Source organism: Bufo gargarizans, chromosome 8 (genome assembly GCF_014858855.1).
Source record: "Bufo gargarizans isolate SCDJY-AF-19 chromosome 8, ASM1485885v1, whole genome shotgun sequence".
Taxonomy (NCBI): Eukaryota; Metazoa; Chordata; class Amphibia; order Anura; family Bufonidae; genus Bufo; species Bufo gargarizans.
Genome location: NC_058087.1, coordinates 131,319,227 through 131,341,735, shown reverse-complemented (window position 1 = coordinate 131,341,735; position 22,509 = coordinate 131,319,227). Strand labels below are relative to the sequence as shown.

General features: G+C 41.1%; 1 protein-coding gene across 1 annotated transcript in view; it reads left to right on the top strand.

The window, feature by feature from the left end:
* CARD11 (caspase recruitment domain family member 11) overlaps positions 1-21,633 on the top strand; it is a 110,466-nt gene extending 88,833 nt beyond the window's left edge. Inside the window, exons 18-24 of the mRNA XM_044303368.1 lie at positions 1,017-1,110; positions 13,627-13,719; positions 16,329-16,446; positions 18,072-18,251; positions 18,748-18,872; positions 20,397-20,512; positions 21,106-21,633. Of these exons, the coding sequence (XP_044159303.1) occupies positions 1,017-1,110; positions 13,627-13,719; positions 16,329-16,446; positions 18,072-18,251; positions 18,748-18,872; positions 20,397-20,512; positions 21,106-21,307 (928 nt within the window). The 3' untranslated portion in view covers positions 21,308-21,633. The remainder of the gene's footprint in view (positions 1-1,016; positions 1,111-13,626; positions 13,720-16,328; positions 16,447-18,071; positions 18,252-18,747; positions 18,873-20,396; positions 20,513-21,105) is intronic.
* Positions 21,634-22,509: the final 876 nt, after the last annotated feature.

Genomic DNA, 22,509 nt, shown 5'->3' with positions numbered 1-22,509 from the left:
CTGATTCTGTAGTTTACAACACCCCCTATGTGGTCGTAAACTGCTGTACGGGCACACGGTATTGCGCAGAAGGAAAGGAACGCCATATGGTTTTTGGAAAGCAGATTTCAGTGGGATAATTTTAAGTTGCCATGTCACATTTGAAGACTCCCTGATGCACCCCTAGAGTAGAAACTCCAAAAAGTTACCCTATTTTAGAAACTACACCCCTCAAGCTATACAAAACTGATTCTACAAACTTTGTTAACCCTTTAGGTGTTCCACAAGAATTGATGGAAAATAGAGATTAGATTTCAGAATTTCACTTTTTGGCAGATTTTCCATTTTAATCCATTTTTTTCAGCTAACAAAGCAAGGATTAACAGCCACACAAAACTCAATATTTATGGCCCTGATTCTGTAGTTTACAACGCCCCCTATGTGGTTGTAAACAACACCCCCTATGTGGTCGTAAACTGCTGTACGGGCACACGGTATTGCGCAGAAGGAAAGGAATGCCATATGGTTTTTGAAAAGCAGAATTTACTGGGATAATTTTAAGCTGCCATTTTCACCGATGCCGGTGCATGCAGCAAGGGTTTGGCTATCAGTGACTGCCGGACCCCTGCACCCGCCCAATCACAGCGCCATACATGTACGGCGCTGGTCCTTAAGTCACGGGTCCTCTACGGGTTAAGGGTGTGCACACTTATGCAACCATATTTCAGTTTGTTTTTCAATTGAGTTGTACAGTTTATAGGTCACATTAAAGGTGTGTGTAACTTTTTATATCCACTGTACATGTTAATATTTTGTAGGTTTATTCTAGGTTATTATTATTGATATTTTGGGACTTTGGTTGATTCTTTTGGGTTAATATAATTTGAGAAAACTCAAATTGCCGCTTGAAAACCTATTTGTTAATACCAATACAAGTCTTACAATATTGGCATTGCTTAAAATGATCTTACGGCCACAGATTTTCTACATTTTTGCAAACTCACTGGTTTGGTGGTTTCCTTTTTTCTATTTAACAGGGCCCAGCAGTTATTTCTGGTTAGGCTTCAAAGAGTAATACAAAGAAGTAAGGAAGAAAGTGAAGGTTCCAGCAACACATTGCGAGCTATGAAGGTAAAGTAATTTCTATTCTGTTTGCCATCACAATGCTCTGTTCTTGTCATATTTATCCTTTGTGTTCAGCACATATATCCCAAGTATATCTCCCTACTTATATGGTAAATATAAAACATCTTGGTAAGCTATCTATGCCATATAGGTACATGTAGTACGTTTCCATAAGCTTCCATAAAAAATAATTATTTAGTAATATATTTACTGGATTCCTATGCATTGAAAGTCAACTTTTTTAAATACAGAAAACCTATAAAACCTGACCTACCAGGGCCACATATATATTCATATAACTCCTACAATAAACACATGTGTACCCAGACCATTTGGAGTCCAAACAATCATGAATTATCAAATACTTTATTAAATACCAGACTTAAAACATACATAAGAGTCCGCATTACAAGGTTAAGTTACATAAATGAGGGAACGCTGGAGGAGGCTAGCTATAGGGCTCTATATCAAGGCAAATCAGTGCCATAGTAGTGCATTAGTACATCATAAAAAACAATGGTTTTGTTAGCAAATTAATATCTATGAATGAAGATCTAAATATACTAATGAAAATAAATTATGAACCATGTACCGCCCAAAAATATTCCTGCCATACCATTGTCCCTCAGTTACCCAACGCATTTTGCCAGACGGCTTCATCAGGGAAAGTGAGGGACAGTGAGAGGGGTATGAATAATTATGGGCAGCACTGTCAGATCCGCTGGATGCAAGTCAGATCAGAGCAACGTCCCTAATTTTGCATCAGCATATGAAGTCACATCATCATGTGATTGTCAGAACAGGTAAAAGTATAACTATAAAAACCAACATTTTGCAACCAACTCCGCTTGGACACACCATGGTGAACCCAAAAGGAATACAGAGACACAGACTCCCACATATAATTAAAATTCTATACACCCCAACTAGAAAGAAAGTTTAGCCTACTACCAATCTCCATCTACACCGTTACTCAGTGGTTCCTATCTCATAACCTAAAAACCCTGAACCCTTATATATACTTGATTATCATTCAATAGAATACATATTTATATGAGATTATAACACCAAGATAAACACAAATTAAAAAAAAATTACGTGATAGATAAAACATAATAAAGTGATTGATAAAACACATAATTGCAAAAACTCAAAATCAAAACTACAATTACATGATTATAATGTGTTGTGAATCAAATGCCAAAGACTGGACCTTGCATATATACATATGTATATAAGTGTATGTATATAAATATATCCATGTGCACATCAATAGTGAGTGAAAAATCTGTGCAAATACTAGAAGGTGAGTATGGTGACAAAAAGTCAAAAAAAGAAAAAGGGAAAAATAAAAAGTGAAAATTGATGTGCGCATTTCATACATAAAAAAAAAAAAGATAATTCATAAAAAGATTACAATATCTTATATATAGAACGGTGTAATGTAAGAATTATTCACATTGTATACCACAATCAATAATCATGTAAATAATAAGGATATTCAAGAGTAAGAGTCTATATGATGCACTTATACACTAAATAAATTTAATTTCCCTCCCAAGGATATAATAAGGAGGTAGTAAGATGATAGGCTATATCTTGACAGTAGAGGCAACAGTCCTTCAGAAAACTTCCTATCAGTCCGCATGATACTGCATCCTAACTTGGATATAGTCTAGAAGGAGCTATGCAAACTAAAAAGACAAGAAAAAAAGAGATAAAACCAACATGATTAAAAACAACTAATATTTTCCAACTATATATCTGAGTGTTCAATTGCAAAAATGGGGCAAAAGTATTGCATTTATTTAATCCCCGAGGGGACATGTACCTAAGTTATAAATGCACATTATTTCTCTCTGTGCCAATGCTTTCTTCCAATTTCCACGCCGGATGGTTGGGTGCACCCAGTCTATGGCCCTCACTCTCAGAAGGCTCGGATCACTGTTATGTTTCAACTTGAAATGTCTTGGTATTGGTTTGAGATTTGAAATAAACTCTATGTCTGTTGATGAGATGATATCCAGGACGTGCGCACGTACCCGTCTCTTGAATTCTTTAGTAGTCATCCCAATAGATATCTTTCCACACGGACATGTTGCATGATATATCACTCCAATTGAGGTGCAGTCAATCCTATGGGTAATCTTATATGATGTTTTTCCAGTCGGATTCTGAAAAGAATCACACCTCACTACATTAGGACATGCTTTACACCTCCCACATGGAGAACAGCCCCATCTTGGTCCCCTGAACCAAAGGCTTTCCCAAGTTGCTCACCTTTGTGATAGCTATGGACCAATATGTTCCTCAGACTCTTGGATCTTCTGAAGGCAATAGATGCTTCTGATAGTAGATTTTTACTTAAAACCTTATCAGTTAGCAGAATCGGCCAGTACTTCCTCAATATTTCACGAACATGTTCGGATCTAGAATTAAAAGTAGAGATAAATCTTACGACTTCTGAACTTTTTTGAGATTTTCTTTTATGCAGCAGGTCACCACGATTGGCTGATATTGCATGACCCTGGGCCTTTTTAATAGTCCTATTACGGTAACCCCTATCCTGGAACCTCCTGGATAGTTCTTTCATCTGTTTTTGAAAAATATATTCTCCAGAGCAAATATGTCTGATATGCAGAAATTACAATTAGGGATGAGCGAATCAAATTCATTACAAATTTCCCATAAAGTTCAATAAATCCAATTATTTGGTGATTTGTCCCAAATGAATTGCACAAAATGACAGCTGTTAATTCACAGTTCAGAAAACAGAGAAGAAGGTATCTTCTATCGAAATGGATCATTTTGGAGTGTTTTTTTCATTAAAAAAATACCACAGTGCGGTGTGTATTTCCACATGCTGTTTGTTACTGCTGGCTAACATCCGTTTACCCATAACGATATACACTCATTGAGAAAAAATAATGCTCCCAGAGAGAAATGTTGGATTGCTGTAAAACTCAACATGCAGTATGTCTCAGGCAGATATGTAAATGATCACAGATGTGGTCTGATTAGACACTGGGTCTTGCCACAGGTGTAAAAGTTCTTCCCCTTCTCCCCTTAAAAAGACTCTGAGACTACTTTTGGGTACTGTTCTTCTTGGTGAGAGATTGTTGATTGCCAGACATGCCTCAACGATGCACTAGAAAACATTTTTCCCACTTGACAGACTTTGAGAGGGGGGGCATCATTTGACTGAGAGAAGCAGGATGGCCATTTTGACTAACTGACCATCGTCTAGGCTGTTCTGACCTAGCTGTTAGGAGTTGTTGGGAGCAATGGGTATGTGCGGGCATGCACAAACGTCAAACAGATTCTGGATGGCCCAGACAGACCTCCAGTACAGAAGATAATTTTATCCACCGACAATAATCAGCAGCTCATACAGGTTTGTTGTCTACCATCCAAACACAGGTGGCATCTTCATTAGACACCCGTTTCTGCGTAGACAATTTTCGGGCACTTCCAAAAATGTGTAGTGGTATCGTGAACGAGAAACCTGGACTTCTGTGGGCTGAAACGATATTGTCTTTAGGAGATATGGACTAGTTAGCTGACTAGTGTGTGACACTTTGAGCCTAGAATATTGAACCTTTTCACAAAATTCAAATTTTAAGCTTCATTAATGCAATTACTTTTAATTTGCATTACTGAAATAAATGGACTTTTGCACGATATTCAAATTTTTCGAGTTTCACCTGTAAATGCATCACTTCACCTCTGAATGAGCAGCCAAGGAAGGAACGCTTTCTTCTCAATAATCAGCTGCTCCTTGTCCCATCTAAACCCACCATAACTTTGTGCTGCATCACTGCTGTTAGATATGATGGTGATTATAGTCAGACATGTACAGGGGTGGATTGGCCATAGACCTTACAGGGAAATTTCTCACTGGGCCAGTGCCTGGGGTGCGCCCAAACCCCTATCTCTGCAGCTGGATGGGTTCATAATAAGTAGAGATGAGCGAATTTCTTAAAAGTTTGATTTGGCTGATTCGCCGAATTTCACGAAAAAATTAGCATTGTGACTAATTACTTTGTTAATTTTTTTGTAAGCAGCGGGTCCAATGACAGGGAGCAGCGATGCCGCGTTTATACATGATCGCGGCATCTGAGTATAAAATGAACAATAACATTTTTTTTTTAATCAAACTTACCGCCTCCATTTACTCGTGACGGGCCGGTCGGTGCCATCTTGCTTGAAGATCTCGGACAAAATTCTGTGCGGCTCGAGATTACATCCTAACGCCAACTGGCGTGGTGAGATCTTCAAGCAAGATGAAGGCTTGCAGCACGTCACGAGCAAATGGAGGAGGTAAGTTTACATTTTTAAGTTTTTTATACTATTTCAGGTTAATTGATTCACTGACACGAAGCACAAGGAAATTCGGCTTCTAGACTAGGTTGAATTCCACTTCATGGGATTCGATTCATTCATCTCTAATAATAAGCTATCAGTGGAAGTTAACTCTGAGAGATTCCGGTACTCATGTACCTAGCCAATGACATGCCCTTCTGAATTAAACAATGTCCCGCACCTTCCCTCCAAAGCACCCTGCTCCATATCTTAATCTGAGACAACTGGAAGAGGAGGAGAGAAAATGGCCTCTATTGATGGCCAACTCAGAAGGACATCTTTTGGGGCAAAATATTGTGTGGCATTGTGGTATTTCGCGCTATGGTATTTTTGTTACTTTTGTATGCCCAGCCTCCTGTCAATTTAGACCCTTCTACAATATGGGGCCACTTTTAGGTATTTTTTCCAGGGCCACTTTAAATTTCCAATCCGCCCCTGGACATGTACAAGGGTGCGTCCCCCTAGTGCCCGCTATATAATGCGCCCCAGGTGTAGGAATGCCGAGTGGTATAGTGCGGCCTAAAATGTCCCTTTATGTGTGTCACGGTGCTCCTACCTGGATATGGCTGGACCCTAGGCTTTGGCTCAGAAGCAATAAATAGGCAGAATAATGGAGGAATTTGAAAGAAAGATTGAGTCCAGACTTTGTATGTAGTTGAACAGTAGCTTTACTTGAATAAATGTTCATCAGAAACAGTCTTCAAACTTTGTCTTGGTCCAAGCAGGCTTTAGCATGAAACTGGCAGGCAAACTCCACTATGCTATATCTGTTTCTCTCTGACTCTTCTGCTGTATGCTGCACTTTCTTTCTTTAGTCTCTAGATTAGGCCAGGGAACTATTCTCCTGGCTTCTGAGACTTTAAAGGTTCTGCCTCCATGGCCAGTAGAGCTTAAGGTGCTCTGGCTGGCTTGGGCATGTCCAGCAGAGACGTGCCCTGCACACCTTCCGCAGCAGGTGGTCAGTTAGACTAACTAGAACTAGGAGAATCCTGACAAACATGGCTATCTGGGTGAGGAATAAACGGTGGCAACAAAACATAAAACAAGCCAACACGTCCTCACCCGTCAAGTCCAGTCCAAGATGTGGCTCCAATTGTCCAATGGATGGTTCTCCTCACAGCACGAGGTCACTTACAAGAGGGGCTGGAAGTCTCCCTCCTGGGTCCCATAGTTGAGGGTGCAAAAGTCCTTCATTAAGCTGCACAACATCCTCATTACTGTGACTGCTAGCTCTTGTACTCTCTGCAGCTGTAACTAGAGCGACCAGGTCTGCAGGGGCAACACGTGAGGCACAGTGGGCCGATGGGGGTAGTAATTGTTTACTCACAGTTAGCAGAGCCTCCCTGGGCAGGTCTGCAGTGGAGGGGAAGACTGCACTAAATCCTCCAGGGCACTGTCTGGTACAGGGATCACCAGCCAGATGGTATAGGTGTTTAGGGTGCTTTCGAGGCTGGGACCCCAAGTTGTTCGTGAAGCCAGCACTGTTAGGTGCAAAGATGGATGGTGGGAAAGGATGAGGAGTCATTATAACTTTACTTGATCAATTAGTTATCTTCAAGTAGTCAATACAGTCCATTGATATGGTGAAGCAATAATATAAATAAGGGTTCAGCTGCATTCCTAGTAACAGGCTTGAGGATTGTAATTTGAGCAGTTGTCCTTGTCTCTATATCTGTCTATACTTTGTAGTTCTTACTAGTCAGTAGAAATCCACAGGGCAGCTCCCTAATGGCAGGCATCAGTCTTCTGCTCTATTCTTTGGAAAGGATGCTCACTGAAGAATTACGGTCCACTATGTCCATAGAGACATGTGATAAAAGATAATTTTGTGCATTATTCATCCGGCTGTGTCCAGGTACTTTTAGGTTCCTCCTGGTCACTGTTGCTTGTGAAGTCCTTGGCTAGTTTAGCTCTAATCTCCACTAGACTTTCTCTATACCAGACGCAGACTCACTGGTCTGTGCTATGCTGCTGAAATGTAGTTCTAGTTCTATTTGCTCCCTTGGCTTGGCCAGAGCCAAGAGGCTAATCAGGCAGCTACATGGTGGAATAGACTTGTCCTGCTCCTCTCAACTCTTCTCTACCACCACCAACTTCCTCTCTCTTCCTACTGAATTTTTCTTCCTATTAGCATACCCCATATATATATATATATATATATATATATATATATATATATATTCAATAAGAAGGAAGAAGCCAGCAGCACACCATTAAGATCAAAAACACGTGTGGTTTATTCACCCAGTGTCATGTAGCAGCGACGTTTCAACCGCTTGTTGCGGTCATAGCTTGGGAAAGACCGCAACAAGCGGTTGAAACGTCGCTGCTACATGACACTGGGTGAATAAACCACATGTGTTTTTGATCTTAATGGTGTGCTGCTGACTTCTTCCTTCTTTTATATATATTAATATATATATATATATATATATATATATATATATATATATGGAAAAAGAAAGTCCAGCGGGAGCACCAGCCTGAAGGGTGGGTGCAAAATCCAAGGGGGATGACGGCAGTCCCCAATATGTAAGAGAAGAAATAGGACTGCACTCCGGATATTCATGAAAAAAATCAAGTGGTTTTATTCACCCATATTTGACAAATCTTGCGACGTTTCAGCTCTTGCGAGCCTTTCTCAAGCTTGAGAAAGGCTCGCAAGAGCTGAAACGTCGCAAGATTTGTCAAATATGGGTGAATAAAACCACTTGATTTTTTTCATGAATATCCGGAGTGCAGTCCTATTTCTTCTCTTATATATATATATATATATATATATATATATACAGGGAGTGCAGAATTATTAGGCAAGTTGTATTTTTGAGGATTAATTTTATTATTGAACAACAACCATGTTCTCAATGAACCCAAAAAACTCATTAATATCAAAGCTGAATATTTTTGGAAGTAGTTTTTAGTTTGTTTTTAGTTTTAGCTATTTTAGGGGGATATCTGTGTGTGCAGGTGACTATTACTGTGCATAATTATTAGGCAACTTAACAAAAAAAAATATATACCCATTTCAATTATTTATTTTTACCAGTGAAACCAATATAACATCTCAACATTCACAAATATAAATTTCTGACATTCAAAACACTCAGGACACTCAAAAGCCTGCCATCCATGGATTCTGTCAGTGTTTTGATCTGTTCACCATCAACATTGCGTGCAGCAGCAACCACAGCCTCCCAGACACTGTTCAGAGAGGTGTACTGTTTTCCCTCCTTGTAAATCTCACATTTTATGATGGACCACAGGTTCTCAATGGGGTTCAGATCAGGTGAACAAGGTGGCCATGTCATTAGATTTTCTTCTTTTATACCCTTTCTTGCCAGCCACGCTGTGGAGTACTTGGACGCGTGTGATAGAGCATTGTCCTGCATGAAAATCATGTTTTTCTTGAAGGATGCAGACTTCTTCCTGTACCACTGCTTGAAGAAGGTGTCTTCCAGAAACTGGCAGTAGGACTGGGAGTTGAGCTTGACTCCATCCTCAACCCGAAAAGGCCCCACAAGCTCATCTTTGATGATACCAGCCCAAACCAGTACTCCACCTCCACCTTGCTGGCGTCTGAGTCGGACTGGAGCTCTCTGCCCTTTACCAATCCAGCCACGGGCCCATCCATCTGGCCCATCAAGACTCACTCTCATTTCATCAGTCCATAAAACCTTAGAAAAATCAGTCTTGAGATATTTCTTGGCCCAGTCTTGACGTTTCAGCTTGTGTGTCTTGTTCAGTGGTGGTCGTCTTTCAGCCTTTCTTACCTTGGCCATGTCTCTGAGTATTGCACACCTTGTGCTTTTGGGCACTCCAGTGATGTTGCAGCTCTGAAATATGGCCAAACTGGTGGCAAGTGGCATCTTGGCAGCTGCACGCTTGACTTTTCTCAGTTCATGGGCAGTTATTTTGCACCTTGGTTTTTCCACACGCTTCTTGCGACCCTGTTGACTATTTTGAATGAAACGCTTGATTGTTCGATGATCACACTTCAGAAGCTTTGCAATTTTAAGAGTGCTGCATCCCTCTGCAAGATATCTCACTATTTTTGACTTTTCTGAGCCTGTCAAGTCCTTCTTTTGACCCATTTTGCCAAAGGAAAGGAAGTTGCCTAATAATTATGCACACCTGATATAGGGTGTTGATGTCATTAGACCACACCCCTTCTCATTACAGAGATGCACATCACCTAATATGCTTAATTGGTAGTAGGCTTTCGAGCCTATACAGCTTGGAGTAAGACAACATGCATAAAGAGGATGATGTGGTCAAAATACAAATTTGCCTAATAATTCTGCACTCCCTGTATATATATACAAACCAGATTCCAAAAAAGTTGAGACACTATACAAATCGTGAATAAAAACTGAATGCAATGATTTAGAGGTACCAACTTCTAATATTTTATTCAGAATAGAACATAAATCACGGAACAAAAGTTTAAACTGAGAAAATATACCATTTTAAGGGAAAAATATGTTGAATCAGAATTTCATGCTGTCAACAAATCCCCAAAAAGTTGGGACAAGGCCATTTTCACCACTGTGTGGCATCTCCCCTTCTTCTTACAACACTCAATAGACGTCTGGGGACCGAGGAGACCAGTTTCTCAAGTTTAGAAATAGGAATGCTCTCCCATTCTTGTCTAATACAGGCCTCTAACTGTTCAATCGTCTTGGGCCTTCTTTGTTGTACCTTCCTCTTTATGATGCGCCAATTGTTCTCTATAGGTGAAAGATCTGGACTGCAGACTGGCCATTTCAGTACCTGGATCCTTCTCCTACGCAGCCATGATGTTGTGATTGATGCAGAATGTGGTCTTGCATTATCTTGTTAAAAAATGCAGGGTCTTCCCTGAAACAGATTACGTCTGGATGGGAGCATATGTTGTTCTAGAACCTGAATATATTTTTCTGCATTGATGGTGCCTTTCCAGACATGCAAGCTGTCCATGCCACACGCACTCATGCAACCCCATACCATCAGAGATGCAGGCTTCTGAACTGAGCGTTGATAACAACTTGGGTTGTCCTTGTCCTCTTTGGTCCGGATGACATGGCGTCCCAGATTTCCAAAAAGAACTTCGAACCGTGACTCGTCTGACCACAGAACAGTCTTCCATTTTGCCACACTCCATTTTAAATGATCCCTGGCCCAGTGAAAACACCTGAGCTTGTGGATCTTGCTTAGAAATGGCTTCTTCTTTGCACTGTAGAGTTTCAGCTGGCAACGGCGGATGGCACGGTGGATTGTGTTCACTGACAATGGTTTCTGGAAGTATTCCTGAGCCCATTCTGTGATTTCCTTCACAGTAGCATTCCTGTTTTTGGTGCAGTGTCGTTTAAGGGCCCAGAGATCACGGGCATCCAGTATGGTTTTACGGCCTTGACCCTTACGCACAGAGATTATTCCAGATTATCTGAATCTTCGGATGATGTTATGCACAGTTGATGATGATAGATGCAAAGTCTTTGCAATTTTTCGCTGGGTAACACCTTTCTGATATTGCTCCACTATCTTTCTGCGCAACATTGTGGGAATTGGTGATCCTCTACCCATCTTGGCTTCTGAGAGACACTGCCACTCTGAGAAGCTCTTTTTATACCCAATCATGTTGCCAATTGACCTAATTAGTGTTAATTGGTCTTCCAGCTCTTCGTTATGCTCAAATGTACTTTTTCCAGCCTCTTATTGCTACTTGTCCCAACTTTTGGGGGATTTGTTGACACCGTGAAAATTTGAATCAACGTATTTTTCCTTTAAAATGATACATTTACTCGGATTAAACGTTTGATCTGTCATCTACGTTCTATTACAAATAAAATATTGACATTTGCCATCTCCACATCATTGCATTCAGATTTTATTCACAATTTGTTTAGTGTCCCAAAGTTTTTGGAATCCGGTTTGTATGTGTATATGTAGTGCCAGCACCACCCAGGGGCGAATAGATGTAATGACCTCTAACGGCCTGTTAATAGGAATTACATGGATATACAGAAATACATTAGATACACATATCAAAAATTTGAAGTGCCCACGACCATCACTGAGTGGGACACTTCATAACTCTGGCAAAAACTTCATCTGCGATCTCCTGGTGGCAGTCTGTGGTAGGACGTTTAATTGCCGGATCACCCTCTTCTGGAGGATCCTCTGCAAGCCTTGGCTTTTTCCTGGTAGGTTACAGATTCTCCAGACAGCAAGAAAGGATAGACTCTTGGTCTTTCCTAGCCAGGAGCTCTGGATTTGGTGGTGGTTTCAAAGTGCATGGAGCAGTATCAGTGGACTCCTTTTTTTCCCCGCACACATTAGGGCAGTGATCACATTTGGCAGGCTCAGGTGGTGCTTCAACTATATTTGGACGCTCAGGGGCAACAGGAGTAACTATGGTGCCACTGAGCACCTGTAGACTTTGCAGCGGTACTAGTGGTGCAGGGTTATCACCCTTGCCGAATTGAGTCTCCAGGGGGGTAGGAGTGTAAATGACCGGCACCCAGACTTGATTCGTGGCTGGGGAAGGCACTGTTGTGTATTTAATATAGGAGACAATTCTGCGGTCTCCCATCCTCCAAGGTATCCACACTGGATTAAATCTTCAGCAGGGTGGTACACATTAGGCGGCCAAAGTAACATGCCACTCAGACTTCCGCCCATCTTAACCAGTGGTAGAGTCCAGAATTCTAGATGAGTCAGTTTCTTCTTTCTCTAGGGCCGGACGTCGCAGTCAGACATAGCTCTTAGTACCCTGTACCAGTCTAGAGGGGTCAGTGTCAGCTAAAATGCTATTTAAGTGCACATTGCTATGGGTGATGGCAGTAGAATTGGTGCGTGGCTCTTTTAAGAGTGGCTGCAACTGCGCAATTTTGGGTAGTATGATGCTCTGGCAAGCAGATTATAGCTCCTAACAGTCTCTAGCAAGGTTATTTTCACCAGCAGTACTCACTGAGACTTCTGGACATTGCTTCTCAGGATCGAGGGAAGAAGGAACTGTATTTTCCCTTTTCCAAGATGGCCACCGCTTCCACTTCCTGTAATGGGGTACAATTGGTTTCTTTGTCCTCCTGGGAACTTGTACTGAGCACTTTAGTTCCTTCTGCTGCAAGAATGGTTTCTTTGTGGAGTCGGGCTGTTTGGTTCCCTCCCCTCTGCTGGGTGGATGTCTTCCTCGCAACCCAGGATGCCCAAATTCAAGATGGCCGATTAACCCCTGTTCTACCACAGTGCTGCAATTGATGTAGATTCACACTCTCCAGCAGTAAGCAAATGCAATAAAGTCTCTTGTAGGGGGTTTTGCAGATAGAGGGGGCCTTCCAGGCGCAAAAGTAGATCCTGTTTCGTGACGCCAAAATTGCAACGGCAGACAAACTCCACTCTGCTATCTATTTCTCTCTGACTTTGCAGTACTGATAGGCTGGCTGTATAACTCTGCTTCTGCTGTATGGTGCACTTTATTTCTTTATTTTATGTCTCTAAATTAGGCCAGGGAACTATGCTCCTGGCTTCTGAGGCTTTAAGGGTTCAGCATCCATGGCCAGCAGAGCTTAAGGTGCTCTGGCTGGCTTGGGCACGTCCAGCAGAGACATGCCCTGCACACTTTCCCCAAGCATGGAGTAAGCTAGACTAACTAGAACTGGTCCCCACCCTTCCTGCAGGAAGTGGGACTATTCCACCTCTCCACAGAGGGGGGGTTAGAATGGAATGTATGGTTCCATTTTATCTAACTGTAGCTCTGCCGTGTTTGCTGCCACCTGCTGGTGAACCTGGCACATTACATGAACATACCGGTTACAAACATTATTAGGAATGCACTTTGTGGTGATCCTGGAATAAATACATAAGATGACATGAATTTAGACCATTAGAGATAGTAGCTAGGTGCAGAAGTGGTGACACATGTATAACAATTGGCAGTAATTATTGGAGGGAATATGCATGTGCGACCAAAGTAACAAGTATCATTTTTTTTAAAAAGTCTACATATTCTAATATTAATATACATGTAAAAACAATTCCCCCAAGCCCTGAAACAACATCCAGTCGGTCAGGGACCATGTGCAGCCACACACACCGCACTGTACTTACAAGCCTGCATGTACAATGACTGCAAAATAAAAATATGCTTTCATCTCTGATCTCTGATCTCAATGATCCTAGAATGCCCTTCAACCTGAAGAATATGCACAGAGTGATCCCAAGAGCAGTCCTCGGCTTTCAAGAGCAAGCTTTCTTTTTGGACAAATTTTTCAGGTACTCTCTTTGGTTATTTTATCATTATTTTATGTTGTACATGTTTGTACTCCTGAATTACATTGTATTGGGATCCTGGAGTACAAGGGATATAAGTAAACTGTACAATTCATACATTTGTAAGGTGAAGAAGACATTAAAACAAGTGGACCTATCAGCAGTAAAATGTTAGATTTTATATGTCTTATACAGTATATGGTGAATAACACTATAAGCCTAGTAATATCTCCTGGGCAAATGACTGCCACAGAAAACAACAAGAAATTGGCTGCACAGAATGCACATAATATATGCTCAGCCATGCAGTCCCCTAGAAACAGAAAGCCACGTGCTAGGAATTATGCACATATTATCCACAGCTTTAATGCACTTCAGCTTCCTGCCCTGGAGAGAGCAATATGCTGAAGAGGAAATGTATCCTGTACAAACCATATCTAGTAGTGAGGCTCCTATCTGGTTCCCCTGGACACCTAAAGGTGGTCATACGCATTAGATAGAAGCTGGCTCTACAAGCATTTGCTGACACAGTTCTACACAGCCTATGTACTGGAAATCACTGGTAGTGAATTTTGTTATAGAACAATGAAGTTTTATTACAGGCAATTGTTTGTGTATCAGCTAATTGATCCATACAGTATTGATTACTGATGACTACTTGATGGAAATTTCACAGCTGACGTCTTTCAGACTATGACAGTTTGCATAAACGTTGGTCTAATGTGTGTGGCCACCTTAAAGAGGTTGTCTCACTTCAGTAAATGGCATTTATCATGTAGAGAAAGTTAAACAGGACCTTTCATGGGTCCAAAGAATATGAACTAAGTAGCAGGCTACATAGAGTGGCGCCCAGGGATCTAAGTGCACTTATTATTATTCCTGGGTGCCGCTCCGTTTGCCTGCTGTAGCCCCCGGTAATTTCTCAGCATTCGGTCCAAGTAGGAGGAGACGCCAGTGTCTCTCCTTCTCCCTGACCGCAGCTCTGTCCAATCACAGCGCAGAGCTCAGAGCCAGGGAGGTTTTTTTTCTCCCAACCTGTGAGCTCTGCGCTGCGATTGGACAGCGCTACAGCCTTGGAGAAGGAACATTCAGGGTGAAACAGGGCAGACTCCGCCTAGTAGAACCAATTCAGCGAAGATACCGGAGGACATAGCGGGCGAACGGAGCGGCCCCCAGGAATAATAGTAAGATCCCTGGGCGCCGCTTTACGCAGCCTGCTACTTAGTTCATATTCTTTGGACCCATGAAAGGTCCTCTTTAATACAAGCCACTTACTAATATATTGTGATTGTCCATATTGCCTCCATTGCTGGATTGATTTTTCCATCACATTATACACTGCTTGTTTACAGGGATTAGGACTAGGGAAGAGCAAATCGACTTTAGATGAAACATCCAAAGTCAATTTGCATAAAACTTGGTTTCAATACTGTACGAAGCAAGCGTTCCATACGGTGTTAGAATATAGTGGCTCCGATGAGCCTAAGTGATTACTTACTCGCGAGACTTAGAATAATAACTTCATAAATTGATTTCTACTGTAAAAAAACATTTCCTGAACTTGGGTTCGGTTCCAAGTGGTACCTTGGAACGAAACCCAAGTTCGGGAAATTATTTTTTTTACAGTAGAAATCAATTTATGAAGTTATTTTGCTAAGTCTCGCGAGACTTCGCAAAGTAATCACTTCGGCTCATCGGAGCCAATACATTCTAATACAGTACGGATCGCTCTCACCGTACAGTATTGAAACTAAGTTTTCTGCAAATCGACTTTGGATGTTTCATCTGAAGTCGATTCGCTCATCCCTAGTTAGGACCACCCTGTAATCCAACAGTGGTGGTCGCGTTTGCTCACTATAGAAAAAAGCGCCAGCTTATACGCACTCTCATGGTCCCAGCCTCCACTACAGCCTCCAGTGACTCCTTTTTTACTAATGGAGGTATCAGAGGCTAGATATCTATACAACTCCTGCTCTAAGACCTCATGAATGCCACCATATGTATTATGTGGTCCGCAGCATATAGATACCGACTGTGTGCATGCCACATTTTTCTTAGGACCAATACTAGAAATGTCTATTTTTGTTCGCAAAATGGTGAAGAATAGGGCATGTTCTATCATTTCTGTGTGCTGTCTGCATTTCTTGCAGTCCCATAGAATTGAATGGAACGTTCGAACTGCAATGCATGCGAATTGGACACGTACCAAAAATGTATCTGGATCACAGAATATAATTTTTGACCTATTGAGTTGCGGTGAATGTTGGATTATTTGTGCATATTATTTATTGGAGGTGCTCTGCCTCAGGCAATGCTGGGAAAATATATTTTGTCACAAGCATAATTTTTATTTTATAAGACATTACACATTAATAAAAACAAATCGTATAAAGGCGCCTGTGAGTGTAACGTGCTGGGTGGCAGGTTTCTACTTTCAGAAGATGTTAGGGTGTGGTGCATATTGTGCAAGTTTTCTTTAAGGTTTTTTTTTTGCGTTTTTCAAAAGTGCAAAAATAGTCTTAGCAGTGGAAGGGTTCAGTAATATGGAGATCACTAATATGTTCCTCTATATGACAGTCTCCATTACTTAGAAAGTACATTTCTATTTTCAGTTTGTCAAAGGATATGAGAATAAATACAAAAGGATGAACAGCAATGAACGAGTGCGCGTGGTGTCAACTATTTCAACCTCCATTGAAAGTGTAAAACAGTTATTAGAAAAGCAAGATGGTATGATCTTTTCAAAATATATTATAACATGAATTATATTCACTTGACGAATAGATTGACTGCTAACCATTGCTGCTTAAGTATGTAGGGCAATTCAGGGTTATAAACAAGTCATGGAAAGAAAACAAAACTAATCTCATAATTTGCCATATTCTATGCCAGAGGAGTAATATGATGTCTGTAAGAGCCCCACACCTACCATGTATAATCCCAGTGTCTCTGGGACAGGAGCCAGCAGTAGTGTATCTATAGAGGTTACTTATGCGACCTGGCCCCTAAGCTAAGAGGGCACCAGGACTTCCATCACCACAGGCTAACTCTCAGGGAACCTGCCACCATGAAAATGCAATGTAAGCTACAGGCAGCAGTATATAGAGCAGGAGGAGCTGAGCAGACTGATATATAGTCTATGGGAAAAGATTCAGTAAAATTCATTTATACATTTTAATTTCACATGGTGTTTGAGCTGCAGGCAGCATGTTATAGTATACTTGGCAGACTTTGTGTCTGCACAGTTTTCTCTAAGATCAGAGGGATCTATGAGCACTCTTCCAGATAATTATAGGAAACCTGTCACGTTGAACATGGTGTTTGAGCTGCAGGCAGCATGTTATAGAGCAGGATAAGCTGAGCAGATTGATGTATAGGGAAATAGTTCAGTAAAACGTATATTTCATTCATGTACATTCATGCTTATTCTGGGCTATGAGGTCCAGGAGGAGGTCCTATCAGTGATTGACAGCCTTCCCTCTATGACAGTGTATCCAGAGATAGCTGTCAATCACTGATAGGACCACCTCCTGGACTTCATAGCCCAGAATAAGCATGAATTTACATGAATGAACGTTTTACTGAACTATTTCCCTATACATCAATCTGCTCAGCTTATCCTGCTCTATAACATGCTGCCTGCAGCTCAAACACCATGTTCAACGTGACAGGTTTCCTATAATTATCTGGAAGAGTGCTCATAGATCCCTCTGATCTTAGAGAAAACTGTGCAGACACAAAGTCTGCCGGGTATACTGATATTAAGCCTCTCACTGACCTAAACCATCAGTTATACTGGCATTAACCCTTTCAATACCCTAGACAACAAGGGATCCTCACATTAATTTCTTCACTATCCTAGACCACCTGGGATTCTTACATTAGCCCCATCACTTCCTCTGATTACCATGTATATTGGAAGTAACCCTATCACTGTCCTAAACCACCAGGTATTAGTATTAACCCATTTACTGCCCTAGACCGCCAGGGATTCTGGCATTTCAGTAACCTTTCACTTCTGGGATTCTAACACTAACACCCTTACTGACCTAAACCACCAAGAGTACAGAGGCTTAAAGGGAACATTGCCAGCGGCATAAATGAAAGTTACAGGGGGGCTAAGTTGCATGCGGAGGAGATACTAGCAAGCTGTATGGGTCCATGAACATCTCACTTATTCTTCATCCTATAGGTTACCATTTGTATATAGTTGCTGTATATAATTGTAGGTTTTCTATCTATGACTTTAGTGTCATTTTCCCATTTAAATATCTAAGACCAATCAAAGGGGAGAAAACCTTAATGCATAAAATACATTTATATGTCACTAACCATTTATATGTGATCTCCACTAGACTTGGAACAAGATAATGACATTAAAAACAGCCTGAACCTGGTACCTTACAGTTTGGTTCACCCAATCCATGTAGAGAGGAGGAGACCTGTCCTCTTTGCTCCTAGCATGCTGGCCAAAACCATTATTCAAAAACTGCTTAACTCTTCTGGTGCTCTAGAGTTCAATATTTGCAAGCCAGGTAAGTGTCTTGTAAATACCGAAATGCAAATATTTCACTGCATGACACATGTATCAAATTTGTTTGTGGTAATGTGAAAAAGTTGAATAGTTTTAACTGAGGTGTGTGGGTTGCGTGAAGCCGTGGTTGCCAACATGTGGGTCTTCAACCTCTTGAATGGCCTGCCATGTAATTGTGTAAAAGAAAAACTTGGCTGGGCACACTTCTGTGCATAGGCATGACTTCTCCTGGGCAGATGTATTTTGATAGTTGGCATTATACAGTGAAACCTCTTTGAGAAAACCACCCTTTTGAGAAAACCACCCCTTATCCAAACTGGATTTCCCATGAGAGATTTTCATTTCCTCTATATACAGTATTACACATGTTGGCTATCTTCGTTAAGAAGACCACTTTTCAATGCATCTGACCATCTCAGAGATTTCATTATATTTAACATGCTTGAAAATATTTATCAAAGGATTTTGACATATCTACACATACCTATTATTCCTAGAAAGTGGAGCAAAGGAAGTGTTTCAGAAGAAACAGAAAACAGAAATAATTATTGATTCAAGAGAAAAGAAGCTGAACTCATATGAGTGGATTACTCCATCTAATATTGAGTCTGTTATTTCTAAGGTATGCTAACATAAAATAGAGACTGGTAAAATTGCCATTCTGCTGAAACTTGCCATACAGATCACGTGCCATACAGATCTGTCTCTAAAAGAATATTTAGTATACCATATATTGCTTGTCTCCAGAAAATGGTTTTGGGCTGGCCTTCTGTGGCATGTGTGTATACAACTTCACAGTGCACTTATTGCTCATACACATAACACATCAAATGCTTACTATACTTGAACAACATGGAACCAAATCCCACCCCAACTTCTCCCCTCTACATCAGGCATGAATGCTGGGTCGCGTGCAGAAAGAAGTCCCTCCTTGCTGCCTGCTTCATTTTGCTTTAAAACAAATATGTCAAAGTAGCTTATGTCAGCCAAATTGCAGACTCTTTCAAAAGGCAGGGTGGTCCATCCATACACAGCTGTTTTGAGGTTGTTGCAGGATATAGGTTGGCTGGATGAGGTGCCAACGAGTACCCAGCTCTATACTGATGATTAGCCCAGGTGACATCTATCTATCGGACCTATTTATCCATCTGTGAGCTAATTGCCTCCATGCCCTTCAATGATGACCTTAGATAGGGTATAGAATGAAAGATCTGCTTAGATCAGAACAGTCCGGTAGAAGTGTGTCTACAGAGGTCAATGCTGAGATTGGCCCTATAGTTCTACTCCTGTATGCTATTCACATGCTAATAGAGAACGGGTCCAAGGAATACACCTCCATCCACTGTTACTTCACTGGCTAAGGCTACTTTCACACTTGCGGCAGTGTGATCCGGCGGGCAGTTCCGTCGTCGGAACTGGCCGCCGGATCCGCCAATCTGCTGCTGCCTGAAAGCATTTGTGAGACGGATCCGGATGCGGATCCGTCTCACAAATGCATTGCAAGGACGGATCCGTCTCTCCGCTTGTCATGCGGACCGACGGATCCGTCTTGTACATTTTTCTCATTTTTACCGATCTGCGCATGCGCATGCCGGAACGCCGGATCCGGCATTCCGGTATTCTGAATGCCGGATCCGGCGCTAATACATTCCTATGGGGAAAAATGCCGGATCCGGCGTTCAGGCATGTCTTCAGTTTTTTTGGCCGGAGAGAAAACCGTAGCATGCTGCGGTTTTCTCTTTTGCCTGATCAGTCAAAACGACTGAACTGAAGACATCCTGATGCAAACTGAACGGATTACTCTCCATTCAGAATGCATGGGGATATGCCTGATCAGTTCTTTTCCGGTATAGAGCCCCTGTGACGGAACTCTATGCCGGAAAAGAAAAACGCTAGTGTGAAAGTACCCTAAAGCAGACAACCATGTGAACGTGTTAGGTATTAAAATCCCAATGCATTAGGCAGAGATGAAATGGATGCAGGTTCACAGTGCCTTAGCCACGTGCAGCATGAAATAGAGACGGATTGCTGATCTATGACATGATCTGTGACAGTTAACCGTTGTCTTTAAGCAATTATATCCACCGGTACATGTAACTTAATTCATTATTATCATTATGTTGTTTTTTTTTGTTTTTGTTTTTAGAATTCACACTGTTTGCTTGATGTTGGATTGCAATGTACAAAAAACTTAATCAAAGCAAATATCTTCCCCATCATCCTTTTCCTCAAAATGCCTGAGAAGAACATGAAAAAGTTCAGGTATTATTATTTGGTGTCTTTCCTAGCTGAACTTGGTGTCATTCCTAGCTGTGATGTTTTTATACTGCACCTACAATATGTCCTAAATATCCAGTGTTTTATGTTTTGGGCTGCGTCCACATCAGTGGTTTTTATTTCAGTTTTTCTGCTCCATTATAGGAGCAGAACAACAAAAAAGATGGATACCAATGAAGCAGGTGGATCCTGTTGAAAATAATGGGTTCCATCAAGTTCCCTCATGATGTCTGTCATTTTACCAGATAAATCAGCTCAACGTGCCGTGCAATTTTTCTCCAGGATTTGTGACACAGCTCTATTCACACATCCGCAATTCCGTTCCACATTTTGCGGAACGGAATTGCGGACCCATTCATTTCTATGGGGCTGCATGATGTGCTGCCTCGGTCCGGAAATGCGGACCCGCACTTCCGGGTCCGCATTTCCGTTCCTGAAAAAAATAGAACATGGCCTATTCTTGTCCGTAATTGCTGACAAGAATAGGCATATTCTATTAGTGTCGGCAATTAGAAAACATGACAACTGCTATTGGCAAGCTTTAAAAACTGAACATTATGCATTATGTTTTATTGCAGAAGGCTGTTGTCAAAGCAGGAGAATGAAGAGGAGTTTTTACGTATTTGTCGCCAGAAAGAGAAGGAGTTAGAGGCCCTTCCTTGTCTCTATGCAACAATAGAGTCAGATGCCTGGAACACCATCGATGACCTGATTCGTGTTATCAAGGAAAGAATTGCTGAGGAACAAAGGAAGACCATTTGGATAGATGAACTTTTTTAATGAAACATTGTCTAACATAATTAGCTGAGGGTGTAAATCCATAAGTCGACCTCTTTACATGATGGTTTTTAACTGTCTATAGTGCCTGACCTTTGTTGCTCTACTACCTGGGTAGAAGATGCTGGATTACCAGAGGTGACAACCACTAATACCAGCTACAATAGTGTCACTGAATAGCAAAAGAAACATTAGAATATCGTGAAAAAGTCCATTTATTTCAGTAATGCAAATTAAAAGGAATTGCAGTAAAGCGGCTTAAAATTTGAATTTTGTGAAAAGGTTCAATATTCTAGGCTCAAAGTGTCACACTCTAGTCAGCTAATTAATCCATACCCCTGAGCAAAGGGTACCTCAAAATTGTGACTTTGAGGTTTCATAAGCTGAAAGCCATAATCATCCAAATTATAACAGATAAAGGCTTGAAATATCTCGCTTTGCATGTAATGAGTCTATCTCATGTTAGTTTCATCTTTTAAGTTGGATTACTGAAATAAATTAACTTTGCACGATATTCTAATTTTTGGAGTTTCACCTGTATATATATTTACATACAACATGAATATTATTAGTAAGTAATGGAGCCCAGAAGGCTGCAATCTATGGGGGACTCTTGGAATGGCTTATTAAACCCATAAGGACAGAGGGAACTTTTATCATTTTTGCCTAATGACCTACTGTCACCCTTATTTTTATGTCTGTGTAGCTATTTGAGGATATGTTTTAGTGTGAATAGTTGTTAGATATTAGGTTCCATTCTGGGGTAAATATAAGTTATTGTTTAATTTATAACATGCACTAGCATCTGCTGAGGCATACATAGGGTATGCACTAATAGGTGTCATTACTGGACAGCCCATCGGATCCATTATAGAGGCTGAGGTTGCCTTTGTCTGCATCACAATAAAGGGAGGGTTTAGGGGTCTCAAAAATATTTTGTACATTTGCACATTTTTACATCCATATGGCCACAGAATGTATCCTGGAAATAATATGCATTAATATATATAGTCAAGAGATGAATGTTGCATACATATTATTTTGAAATGTGAGTAAAGAAACCATATAAAGTGCATGAGTAACTACTATGGAGTTTAGTGGACCTGAAAATGGATGTTCTGGCTATACGTACATTACTGCATTACAGCAGGCTGTGACAAGGGGTGCTGGTGGTCTGCTGCAGACAGGGTGCATAGTTTACCTCA